Source organism: Mustela lutreola, chromosome 8 (genome assembly GCF_030435805.1).
Source record: "Mustela lutreola isolate mMusLut2 chromosome 8, mMusLut2.pri, whole genome shotgun sequence".
Lineage (NCBI taxonomy): Eukaryota > Metazoa > Chordata > Mammalia > Carnivora > Mustelidae > Mustela > Mustela lutreola.
In genome coordinates this window covers 102,855,604-102,869,384 of record NC_081297.1, presented here as the reverse complement: position 1 = coordinate 102,869,384, position 13,781 = coordinate 102,855,604, and the positions used below count along the sequence as shown (strand labels likewise).

At 38.6% G+C, this 13,781-nt stretch overlaps 1 protein-coding gene across 3 annotated transcripts in view; it reads left to right on the top strand.

Annotated features, from left to right (window-relative positions):
* MDM1 (Mdm1 nuclear protein) overlaps nt 1–11,444 on the top strand; it is a 33,131-nt gene extending 21,687 nt beyond the window's left edge. For 2 of the 3 annotated variants that reach the window (XM_059186264.1, XM_059186262.1), the window contains 3 exons: nt 6,833–7,085; nt 9,289–9,348; nt 10,613–11,444. In XM_059186264.1, the coding sequence (XP_059042247.1) occupies nt 6,833–7,085; nt 9,289–9,348; nt 10,613–10,725 (426 nt within the window). In that variant the 3' untranslated portion in view covers nt 10,726–11,444. The remainder of the gene's footprint in view (nt 1–6,832; nt 7,086–9,288; nt 9,349–10,612) is intronic. The other variant, XM_059186265.1, reaches the window with a different exon arrangement.
* Nucleotides 11,445–13,781: the final 2,337 nt, after the last annotated feature.

Here is a 13,781-nt window from a genome sequence, read left to right as displayed (position 1 = left end):
AAGCCACCCAGGTGCCCCTCTGCTGATATTAAATCTTGTCAGTAGTGACTGAACAGAAAGAGAGAGAAGAAAAAGAATATTTTTATTGAGTATCTGCTGTGTGGCAGTTGTATTCCAGGTATGCTTCAGGCACTGTTTCAGCACTGGAGATAGAGCAGTGAAAGAAGCAGGCAAAAATCCTGGTGCTTATTGAACTTCCATTCTAGTGGAGAAGAGAGTCAATAAACAGGGTAACAAGGTGCAATACGCAGTATTTTAGATGATGATAGTACTAAGGAGGAAAGTAAAGCAGGGGAGGTAAATAGGAAGTAGCCAGGGAAGTTCTCACTGAGAGGGTGGCATTTGAGCAGAATCTGAACTGGGTGAGAGATTGACCCATATTCATATGTAGGAAGGCATTCTGGGCAAAAGGAACAGCAAGTGCAAAGTCCCTGAGGTGATCAGGTACCCGATTTCTTGGAAACCAGCCAGAAAGCAAGAGAGGGAGAGTGTGGGCAATGAATTTTAGAAGCACAGTGGAAAACTACACTGTATAGGGTCTTATAGGTCATAGCAAAGACTTTGAATTTTATTCTGAATGAAATGGGAAGCCTTTGGGGGGGCAGAGGAGTGATATGATTTGACTTAGGTTTTCCTATGGTTACTCTGGCTGCTGTGTTGGGAACAGAGAATAGGGATGCAAGAGCAGGGGCATGAAACTAGATAGGAGTCAATTACACTCTCCAGGCAAGAGGTGATGGTTGTTTGGTTCATACTGGTAGCAGTGGAGGTCGTGTGATGGAATCCAATTCTGGATATGCACCGAAGATGTTGCTGACCAAATTTGCTAATGGTTAAGATATGGTATGGGAGAAAGACCAGAATCAAGGACTACTCAAGACTTTTGGCCTGTGCAATAGGCCAAAGGATGCAGTTGCCAGTTAACTGAGATGGGGAACACCATGTGTAGGGAAAAGGTTTGTCAGGGAAGACAGAGAGTTCTATTTTGAACACTTGTCATTTGAGAAACTTATTAGATGTACAAGTAGACATGTTGCATAGGCAGTTGCCTTTCTGAATTTGGAGTGTGGGAGGAGGGGTTGGACTGCAAATACTGATTTGAATCTTTATCGTATAGGTGGCACAGATATGTGAGGTCTTGAGACTGGGGGAGATCATCAAGGAAGTGGGTACAGATAGAGATGGTATGTTTAGACACGTGTCAGCTCCAGTTTTTTGATACTGGAAGTTGAGGTGTAACCAGCAAAGAGGCTGATGAGGAACAGCCAGAGAGATGGTGAGAAATAGAAGACTTGGTGTCTTGGAGTTGTCGAGGAGGAGGGAGTGTCAGTGCTACTGATGGATCAGTAAGGTATGAGGACTGATGATGGATTTAGCAGCATGGATATTATCGGTGACCTTGACAAAGGACAGTCTTGGTGGTGGGGAGAGACAAAAGCCTAAACAAAAGTGAGTTCAAGAGAAAGGGAAGGAGAGGAACCAGAGGCAGTCATCACAGACAATTCTTTTAGAGTCTTTTCCAGGAAGGGGGAGCAGAGTAACAGGTGATAGTTGGGAGTGAGGTCAAGATGAAGGAGATAACAGCACAGTTATATATTGACAAGAGTAGGTTTTTTTTTTTTTTTTTTTTTAAGATCATTTATTTATTTATTTATTTGAGAGAGTGGCAGAGAACTGGAGCAGGTCAAGGGGCAGAGGGAGAGGGAGAGAGGCAGACTCCCCACTGAGTGGGGAGCCTGACTTGGGGCTCCATCCCAGGACCCTGAGATCATGACCTGAGGCAAACGCTTAATGGGCTCAGCCATCTAGTTGCCCCAACAAGAACAGTTTAACAAGAGAAAGATGCTGCCGCAGCCGCCAGTCCTTTGCACTTGTGCATGAGTGCCTCCAGACATTGCATAGGGTCTGAGGGAGGAGCGAGTGGAAGGGCTGATTTTAGGCACTCTGACAGTTCCTTCCTTGAGGAGGCAGAATACGTGAGCACTGCTGATAAAATCGGGAGATGTGGTGGAGGCTGTGGGAAAGCTCTTTGGATTGTTTCTTGGTAGCACATGAAGAAAGAGCCTTGCTGAGAATGAGGCTGGGGAAGAAAAGGTTGGAGGTTTGAGTACAGAAAAGAAGGCATGAGATAGTCTTTTCTGAGAGTGGGAGAGGGGAGTGGGCCAGGGAAATGGGAGATAATGCAGGACTATACAAAGGACACTTTTTGGCTCATGGTCACAAATTTGTTCTAAGACCAGTCATGATGAGTTGTGTGTTTTTCTCCAGCCAGGTTTGACTGCAGAGATGCAGGTAAGTAGAGAGTTGGATTTAACTGCTGGGGTTCATGTTTTGTCAAGGGAGTAAGAGGAAATGACAAAAGGGGTCAGGGAGTTAAGGTGTATATCCCAGGAAGTGACTCTGATGATTGGCCATGGAGGTTGAGTTGGTTAGGGCAGAAGAGTAGGACTTAGGAAGGTAAAGCACAGTGCAGAGGTGACAAGATCAGTGGAAGGTCTTGGCAGACATGTTGAAATTTGGGTACTCACAGGGGTTCGTTTTAAAGGTAGGAGGTGGGGGTCAGAAATTGGAAGTCTGGAGAGGTTGCAATTAGCAGTAATGGCGAGGCTTAACATATAATCATGGGAGTAAGTGGCTGAAGTCAGAGAGAGAACAGTGAGGAAGGAGGTTGAATTTCTCTAGGGAATTTTGCTGGTGGCTATTTATGAATTTCAGAGGGCACAGGGGAGAGCTTTTAGGTGGCGGGGATAGGTAGAAGATAGGATCAGAGCCCAGTTGTTCCCAAAGCCCAGTACTGAAGTCACCTCCTAGCAGGTACCCATTAAATAGGTATTGACTGAGTATTATTGGAATGACAGAATCTAAACTATTTTTTGTTGCTTGTGTATACATTGGCTTATGACAACAGGAATGTAGTCAGTGGATGATCAGAATCAGGTATTAGGAATCTCGTGCCCTCATGGACTGTTCTGTCCCCCACCAGCCACCCCATCCCCCTCACCCCATGGGGCCCAGGTTGCTTTCTGGAAGGTATAAGCTTCTGGACAGCTTTACCCACAGAGTTGACTACCCTTAGCTAAAATGAGTAGCTTTAATCCATATTGGTAGCTGGATTTATATATATTATTTTCACTCATTATGGCATTTATTGAATATTAGTTAAATTAACAAAATAGAGTAATATTGCTCTTTAATGCCAATCTGTCTCATTGTGCCCACAATGCAGTTTCTAATAAATTATTCCTATTATTCAGTTGCCCTCAATTAATATTATCCTATGTCTTTTTTTATCATAGGAATCAGAGAGAATATATTCTAATATCCAGAAATTTTTTGAATGTTAACTTTTAATGACATTCAGTTGTAGGAGTGTTATGGGCAGCAGCAATTTGGGTAACTTACATGGGGCCCATCATAATAGCATTTACTGAGCACTTAACTATGTCCTAGCCCCTGTATATGCACTTGTTGAGTCTTCACAGTGGCTCCAGGAGGCTGGTCTTGTTATTCTCATTTAGATGTTAAAACCGAGGTAACATAGCTGCCAAATCATGGAGCAGAATTTGGTCCCAGACAGTGTGTTCTCAGAGTCCACATTTTAACTCCTAAATAAGACTCTCTCATAAAATTTAGAGTAGAATTCTCATAGTATTAGTGTGTCAAGGACCATTTTCACATTTTATAGATGATATTAAAAACCTACATGTGTATTGGCTCACTTCAGTCTTTCAGAAGATGTTCCTTATCTGTTTACCCACGTACAGTAAAGGATAGCGAATGAAAATAGACCTGGTTCATGATCTTATGGAACCTACAGTCTGGTGAGAGAGATACACAGTAATTAAAGAATTATACCCCCCTCAAAAAAAGCAAAGTTAAAACTAACAAGAGTCTCAGAGTAGTATATAGTGCTATTCTGAAAGAAATTGACCTAGTCCTAGAAGTCTGGAAGCTTCTTGGAAGTCAAGGATGCTTCTTAGAAGAAGTTCTAATTGGGTTGAGATACTGAGGAAGAGGCAGAGTTGATGAGGTAAAAAGGGTGGAGAGGAGAAGCATAGCATGTGTCAGTATCCTGTGGTGAGAAAAAACATAGGGTTCTTTTTAAAAATTAATTTATTTCAGAGACAGAGAGTATGCAAGTGATCATGGAGAAGAGCGAGGAGAGGGAGAGAGAATCTTAAGCAGACTCCACACTGAGCAATGGAGCTTGATTTGAGGCTTGATCTCAGGACCTGAGATTAGGACCTGACCCAAAACCAGGAGTCAGATACTTAAAAAACTGTACCACCCAGGGGCCCCCATAGGATTCTAAGAAATAAAGGCAAGTATAGTGTGTGGCAGGGAGTAGGTCAAGTCTGGAAAAGATAGCAATATGGAAAATTTTTATCATTATCTTGAGAGCAATGGGAAACATTGAAATATTTTAAAGACCTTTCTGGTTGCCATGAAGGCAAGAGTAAACCGTGGTTACCCTTAGAAGGTCATTGGAGCAGTCGAAGTAGACATGGTGATAGCTTGGATTAAGGAGGGAAGATGTCACAGAAGTGGATGAAACTGAAGAATTGTGTAAGGGGAACATGAAAGCTCAGTGCTGGGTTGCATCATGGAGAGGGGTAAAAGACCATGAATGACTTCTATGTTTCTGCCTTGCCTAACAGGATTGATGGGGGATGCCATGTACTGAGTAAGAGAGTTCTGGAAAGAAATCACCTTTGGAGGGGGACATCAGGAATTTCACTTTCATTCACCCAATTCACTATGTAATGTGCTCTTGCTATGTGTCAGGCACCGTTCTAGGACCTGGGGATTCATTGATAATCAAGACAAAATCCTGGTCCTCATGGAGCTTACCTTTTCATTTTGAGAAATAGGTAATTTTTAAAAAAGAAAACTTCAGCACAAATAAAATCACAAAGGACCGTCAAGGTGTGGGTGAGGTTGCTTTACACTGGGCCATCAGGACAGGCATCTCTGAGGAGGTGATATTTTAGCTAAGACCTGACTCAATGAGGGATGGGTCCAGGCAGAGATTAGTGGAGACTGTTTTCCAGTTTGAAAGAGCAGTAAGTACAAGTGTGCAGCAGTAAGAGTTTTAAAGAGTGAGAAGACCAATGTGACTGGGGTGAGGAGAAGGGTAGGAAATGAGCTTTGGAAGGGAGGGTGGGTGAGAGAGGGAGGGATGTAACTCTGAGGCTTTTGGGAAGCCCCGAGAGGGTTGAAAGCTACACAGCAAACATGATGTGATTTACGTGATAAAATCACTTGGGCTCTTCAGTGGAAAATGGGCTGTATAGGGGGGTACGGGGGTAGAGTGGTGGGGCCAATGAGAAGGCTTTAGGCTCAAAAACAGATCACCAAAGCCATGACATTAAACTTGGGAACCCCATAGGTTACAAATACTCTAGAGATTTCATTCAGGCCTTTTTAGCAATAGTGAAACCAATATGACAGATCTTAAATTCTGTGTATATATGTAGAAAAAGAAAAAATAATAGTTTTCCCAAGTGATACCTATAATTCTAAAAAGGGAAGCAAGAGGAAGATTTGTGGTTTATTTTAGATCTTGATTTAAAGAGAAATGTTTGTTGGATAAGACCCCAGGCCTTCTCCACTTTAAAAGCAGTACATTCTCTAATTGCAGAAAATGATACCTAAGGTCAGAAAGCAGTGTTTTGAATATTGTGTTGATAAACCCTAAGTCACAGAGTAAAAGCCACATTTACGGGGAATGATTAGGAAAGTTTGGAATTATGTTTAATTTTACTGGTATGAATTCTCCTAATAAGTAAAATTATACAAGAACTTTTAGGATAGTAATACATTATCATTGTGGAAAATAGAAAATACTGACCAACTAAACAAAGTAAATGCTTTCCTCCCTACTGTTCAGGGCCGGCCACTATTGAATGTTTGAGTTCTTTAGGTATATAGTGTATTTGTCTATTGTGCTGGAGATAAGGTTTCATAATCTATTTTTACTTACTTGGCAATGAATTGTGAACATATTTACATATCTTTAAATGTCACTTACAATTAAGTTTTAAAGGCAACATAATATGCAACCTATAGTTATACCAGCTGTTTATTATTGAAAGCAGTTTTTTAAAACTAGATGCCTGTTGTTATTTCTTAATATTTTAATTTTTTTGCTTTGAAAAAATGCTGTAAAGAAATTGTCCTTTAGCTACTTTTTTGTTCATATTATCTATTTTTGTAAATACTCCCCGAGTGTTATTGTTTGATAAAAAAAAGACAAAGTTTTAAAGCTTTCGATGTTTCACCAGCTCCTGGAAAGATTGTGCTCCCAATGACACTCTAGGAGAGTGCCAGTTTTTCCATATCCTTGTCATTATAGTGTGGCTTTTAAAAAATGTTTTGATCTTTAAATTTGGTAAATGAAAAGTTAGTATCTTGATCCTTTTATTTTGAAATTATTTGATTACTAGTGAGGTAGGATATTTCTCCTATTTGTAATTTATGTCTATATAATTTGCTTATATATATATTTTTCCATTTTTAATTAGTTAATCTTTCACTGCTTTAAAAGAAATATTTATGTGGCAATGATAATTCATTGTCAATATATAAGTTATATATTTTCTTCAAATTTGTGATTTAAAATTTTTTGAATGTTTATATATTTTTATATAGCTAAGTGTGTTTACCAATATTGGTTGTTAGGCTAATGATATCCTCCCCACACTGAGGTTACATAGGTTTTCCTGTAATTTCTCCTATTGATTTTATCATTTTATTTTTTGTGTATTTAAAGGTTTGATTGTTTTATATATTATCAGACATATATATGTATCTTATTTTTTTGGTCACTTAGAAAGAAAGTCGCGCCATATCCCTCCTGACTTCTCCAGCTGCTGGTATAAAAACAGTGGATCCCCTGCCTTTGAGGGAAGATTCTGAAACCAATATCCCCAAATTTGCTGAGGTAACTCTTCCAGTTTCAAAAATTCCAGAATATCCAACAAACACACCTGGGCAGTCTCCTTCTCCACCCTGGGCTCCATCCTACTGGCATCCCTCTCGTCGAATTCAGGGCTCTTTGAGAGATCCAGAATTTCAGCACAATGGTAACTACTTTGGTTTTAACTTTTTGTCTTTTTAAATGAAAGTTACACTGATGGGTACAAAGGCTTAAGTAAATACTATATGTTAATCAATTATGTTACCTAGTATTTTAGTTAATGTAACAGATTGCTTTAAGTAGGAAAAGTCTCTTCTCTGAAATAATCAGCTGGGCTATAACCCCAGTTCACTTTTGTGTGAGGGTGAGCTTTTCTTTTCTTTTTTTTTCTTTTCATTTCTTTCTTTTCAATACTATTTATTCATTTGAGAGACAGCATGAGCAAGGGAGGGGCAGAGATAGAGGAAGAAGCATGCTTCCCGCTGAGCAAGGAGCCAGATGTGGGACGTTATTCCAGGGCCCTAGGATCATGACCTGAGCCAAAGGCAGACACTGCATGGACTGAGCCCCCCCACCCCAGGGGCCCTCAGGTGTGAGGCTTCTTTCAAGTGTTTTCTATACACATATAGGCAACCCACTAGATGCCAGCAGCGCCCTTCTCAGGTGTGATATCTAAACATGTCTTCAGATACTGCTAAACGCTGCCTAGATGGGGAATTCAAGGTTGTAAGTTATTTTCGTTTGGTTTTATTAGGCATTGTCTGCTCTTTCTAGCTTCTACTTTTACTGTTGCGAAGTCTTGTGTTCTCATTTTTGATCATTGTGTGTGGCTTCTTTTTCCCTGGCATCTTTGGGGACCTTCTCTTCACACTCAGTCTTCTGAGCTTTTACCGCAGGTCTCTGTTTTGCTAGTACTCAGTGGACTTTTTCAGCTGGGGAACTTGGTTCCTCACTTTCTCAAATTATTTAGTCAGTAATTCCTTCCACTCCATTGTTTGTTTCCTGCTCTTCTGGCACTCCTTGTTATTCTGATGTTGGACATGATCTTATTTTCTTACCTTACCTTTCCTATTTTCCATCTCTGTCTTTTTATTTTAATTTGAAAGGGTTACTCATTTTTGTATTCTACCCCTTCTTCTGAGTTTTAAAGATTTTTCAGTATTTTTAATTTTTAAGAATTTTTTTAACCCTGTATGCTCCCTTTATATAGCATCCTGTTCTTATTTTATAGATGTCTTATTTTATCCCTTTGAAGAGATAAATGATACATAGAATTCCCCTGTTTTGAATATGGTACCTTTGCCCTTAGTTGAACCTGTGTCCTTCAGTCAGAGTCACTCTGATAAAGCTTTGGAGAGGAAAACTCCATTCCGCTTTTGGGAGGAAGACAGCCAACTGTGCAAATTTAAAGAAGGCTTTGGCAGACTGTTCTATACACCAGTTTCCTGGTTCAATCTTACCTTCACTCCAACTTTCAAGGGTGCTTAGTACTCATACGCCTCAGCCAAGAGCGGAGAACAAATTGGTTGCCTCTTCGTTTCCTTCCTCTGCTGGCTTAGGATCCAGCTTAGGTACGACAATAACACACTCTCAGTTTTTCTCTTTGCTTTCCATTTTCCAAAATTTTGTTGCTGTTTCATTGTCTTTTATTTTCTCTGTCCTATGGGTTTATGTCATTCTTGTAAATGTGTGTAGTCCATCTACCATCTTTAAACAGAAGCCTACAGCATTTCTTGAGGCCCCTGGGTGACACAGTCAGTTAAACATTCCACTCTTGCCCTCAGCTCAGGTTGTGATCTCAGGGTCATGGGACTGAGTCCCACATCAGGCTCTGTCCAAAGCACGGAGTCTGCTGAAGACTCTCTCTCCCTCTTCCTCTCCACCCCCAATAAGTAAATAAATCTGTAAAAATAGAAGCCTACTGCATTTCTTTAAAGTTAGAATAGGGACACCTCAGTGGCTCAGTGGGTTGAGTGGCTGCCTTCGGCTCAGGTCATGATCCCAGGGTCCTGGGATTGAGTTCCACATTGGGCTCCTTCCTCAGCAGGGAGCCTGCATCTCCCTCTGCCTGTCCCCACACCACCCTGGCTTGTGCTCTCTCTCTGACAAATAAATAAATAAAATCTTTTTAAAAAGCACAGAATAGATCAATATTGTCACTGTAAAGAATTCTAGAAATTTTCTCTTGTTTGTTTACATATTTGTTAAGCACATTGTAAATTAGTGAGTGGCTGTTAATAATAATTTCTATAAAAAACATAAAATCAATAAAATTTTTGATAGTTTACTTTCACTAAGGTTTTTCTGTAAATATACTATACTGTTAGGTGGCTTTGAAGGCTAATTTTTTTGCCCTTTCTTTTTTCAAGTGGGAAAAGCAAAGATGAACAATTTCCAGTTGCCTCAGCATGAAGTCTTTAATGATGAAGGTATTTCAGTAGTGAAATAACATATGATCAAAGTATGAGGTTTTATTATATGGTATTTTATAATAGTATTATGATCTCAACATTGGATTAGTACTTTATAGTTTACAGAGCACTTCTACAGATATTATTTTATTAGACCTGTGAAACCCTGTGATGGGGTTAAATTATCCCCATTTACAAATGAGTAAACTGGGACCTAAAATCAACTTGAAGAATTTTTTTTTAGGGCAAACAGAAAAGAGAGATTATGCCTAGCATCACATGTGAGGTTAATACTCTTTCTGTTTCCATCCTGGCTTGCTGGGGGTTCAGGAATTTGGTCTAGCAAAACTGTTATTTTTTTCAAATGTTCATATATTGTTAATTTTCATTTCTCAAAAAAATATGATTAGGGAAAATGGACTTTTTTCTTGTGTAGCAGTCATACTGACAAATTCATTTGCTTCTAATAGTGACAGGAAGAATTTTGAATTCCTGGTGTGAACAATCAAAATTACTATTTTAATTCATCCTAAAATGTATGAAATTACTGAGTTTATAAATTTTGGATGTAAAAGTAAATTTGAATTAATACTTTATGTATTATAAGTTCATATACATTGAAGATTTTCTGTCCTCTTATAAATTTGGGACTTTTTTCAGAATTCAGTGAACTAGAAATCGTTATTGGGTTTTGAAATGCAAACACCTGGATACTTCGAATCCAGCTGTGTTTTCTTCTTAATGGAAGAACAGTGTTTACAAATAACCTTATAACAGATTTGCTTACTGAGAATGAGGAATTTCTGTAATGATGAAGGATAGCATGTTAAAGTCAAACATTATTTTTACATTAAGTGAAATTATTTTGGAAATGTGATGTTAGCACTATGTTAAGGTATAGCATTTTGCTTTTAAAATGCTTATAAAAGCTTTTTGCTTAGAACATCTGTGCTTTTTAAAGTAGGACAAGACAGTATGATGATGAATTTTTTCCAAGTAATACTGAAATCATAGGCCATGTGTTTCAGGTAATGACGTTGTGGGATTTCAGGCAGGAAACAGAATGCTCATTTAACATTAAAATATTTGATTTCTAAATATGGTAAACTTGGGATATTACAGTGAACTATCCTGAAAATGTTAATATCTTATATTTTAATATTTTTTTCTGACAGATTCAGTATTGACATTATAGAGTTTGATGCCTTTAATTTTCTGTTAATGTTATAAAATATATTTATTAGAGGTATTTTCTACAATGATTATAATTTTTTCATTGCAGATGAGGACAGATTATCTGAGATCTCTGCTCGGTCTGCAGCTTCTAGTCTCCGGGCTTTTCAGACTCTGGCACGAGCTCAGAAAAGGAAAGAGAATTTCTGGGGCAAAACATAATTAAATGTGTATCTAGCTCAGTTGCTTAACAATCTAGGAAATCATTGACATAATCTTTTTTTTATTGCTTTACTATGTTGAGACTTTTCAAGTGTTTGGATTTTTTCCCATTTCCTACTTAAAAAGAATTGGTTGACTTTTCAATAGCCAATTCAGTTTACTTGGAAAATTTTAACACAGGCTCATACAAATTCAACTTAATTCTTTTGACACCTATCCCAAAGTACAAAGACGTAGATTTCTTCACGTGCTATAAGTTTTGTATCAAGGATAACTACTGGTAGAACTGTGAATTTTGCCTATCTACAGAATATTCTAAAAAATGAACAAAGTGAAATAAAAATTAAGATCCAACTATGAAGTATGTATTCCTTGAAGATTGGTTATGTTTATCTTTATGATTTGTAGATGTCATATGATGAATTTGTTGTTCCTATATCTTTTGCTGTAGTATTTCTTTTAATTTAATACTTCTATATGTGGTTGCAGTGTTAAGATTATTGTTCTTTAAATTGAAAATACGAGCTGTATATATTTTTCTTATTTATGTAACAAAATTTACTGAGAGAATATGTATATTTTTGATCTTTCCGTGTATTCTATTTGTTAAGGACTTTGGCTTACATTTGAATAATGTCTCAATTTTGAAAAATTATTTGTATAATGGAGAGTTAAAACTTTGTAGACATTTTGAAATAAAAATTGATCAAGTATTTCAATTCTGTTTTTTGAAGTGTTTCAAGTTATTAGCTTCAAGTTACTACATGGAATAAATAATTATCTTTTAGAAATATTTTACTCCTAACAGGTTAACTAAATAAATGTTCTGCTTCTTGTGCAGCTGTCCAGATGCAACAAAACTTGAATCCACAATAATTTTGTATGACTATAGAAAAAATACAGCATTTCCAAGGCAGACTTATTTTCAAAAATTTAACACATACTTTTTGACTATTCTTTATTCATAGGACATGTTATCTTACTCTTTATTTCATTTTGCAAGTCATAAATCTAATTTCCTGAAAAAATGAATTTCATAAATATTACATGTGATGTTTACTAGAAGGCACAGAAGGTACTGATAATAAAATATATAAAATATTCATGCCTGTTGGTTAGAAAACAAATGAAAAGTCATTTGGAAGTGCTTAATTTGGTCAAAAGTGCTTTTGCAAATCATTGATTCACAGTAAGTTTGTTAAAGATCTTATATTATGAGGTTGTAAGTAATGACATACAAATATTTGCTTACATTTCATGGACTTAAAAATAGGATGGATTATTTACCTTTGTTGTAGTTGTTGACACCCCAAAAATAGTTATCCTGACATCTGGAATTTTGCCAAAGGAACAAATAATCTAATATGGAAACTGATCCTAGAATCATTTACATTTGGTTTTGGAATATATTTTGTGTACTTTTAGGTGAGGTGATATTAGTCATGTTAGCGTGCTCAGGGCCCAGTTTTTGTCAAACTGCCATCATCACTCACTTTCCCAAGATGAGTCAGCTGTGCAAAGCCTATTCCAGGCAAAGGAACAGTGTCTGTCATCGGACGAGTTAGGGTTGTGTTCCGCCAGCCTGCCCCTGTTGCTTGCTTAACTTGTGGATTAAAAGCAGGCTGGGAGGGACGCCTGGGTGGCTCAGTTGGTTAAGCGGCTGCCTTCGGCTCAGGTCATGATCCCAGCATCCTGGGATCGAGTCCCACATCGGGCTCCTTGCTCGGCAGGGAGCCTGCTTCTCCCTCTGCCTCTGCCTGCCTCTCTGTCTGCCTGTGCTTGCTCGCTTTCTCTCCCTCTATCACTGGCAAATAAATAAATAATCTTTAAAAAAAAAAAAAAAAAAAAAAGCAGGCTGGGAGTATCTTGCTAATGTTGAACTTGCACTCTGATTCGACCATTTGGGTCTTTCTCCGGGGGTGAGTAGAGGTATAGAAAGATCAGCTGCTTTTCTTCCTCTCAGGTTGAGAGGCAAGCTTCCTATAACACTACTTCGTACTTTATTCCCCACTCCCACCTCCTGGAGGACAGCAGCCTCCTTCAAGCAGAGGGCAGCTCTCCCATAGCACTACTGCTATATGGCAAGTGATAGGGACAGTAGTCATCCCCAAGACCGTCTTTACTTCTCTTCCCTGAAATGAGCCATCTACTAGCCCCATCCATGGCTTCATTTTGCTCCGGTCCCAGTGTGTCCTTGGAAATTGAGTGAAAACTGAGAGCTTGCCTTTGGCTGTTAAACCCTCAGTTGTTTGAAATTGGCCATGGTGGGAGGATTTATACCATAGAAATCGGCTTCCTCCCCACTTATCCACCAGAGGCGGTTTCAAGCCCAGCAATGTGACCACTACACCAGTCTCTGATTTTCTTTTTATATCATTTGCGGTAGAAAACGATCCACTTAAGAAAGGAGAGGAGGCAGCCCAAGAGAAGCTGCTCTAAACCATTCGCATCTTCCCTAGTTTATAAAGACAAATAGCACATGATTTCACTCATATGTGGAATTCAAGAAACAAATGAACAAACAGGGAAAAAAGATAACAAAAAACCCAGACTCTTAAATACAGAGAACAAACGGGTGGTTGCCTGAGGGGAGGTGGTGGGGTGGGGGGGCAGGGGGGCGGATCTGGTGAAAGGTGAAAGAGATAAAGGGAATTAAGAGCACACTTATCGGGATGAGCACTGAGAAATGTACAGAATTGTTAAGCCATTATATTGTACACCTGAAGCTAATATGACACTGTATGTTGACTACACTTGAATAAAAAAAATACATTGGTTTAGTTTCCTTTCTTGGCTGAAGTTCACCTAAAGAATAAAAATAAGCTACAAATAGCAGATAATAGATTGCAGAGGGAGACTCTCCATGATCCACCCATGGTACTGCCCAGAAATGGGGTTTGGGGGTCTGTGTGTATAATCTTCCAAATGGTTCTGATATTCAGGTAGTTGAGGAGCTACTGGCTTTGGGGCTATAGTAACCTATGGCCAAATTTCAACTCTACCTCGAGCAAGCTGGTTAAACTTCTTTGACTCTGTGTTCCTCATCTGCAAGATTT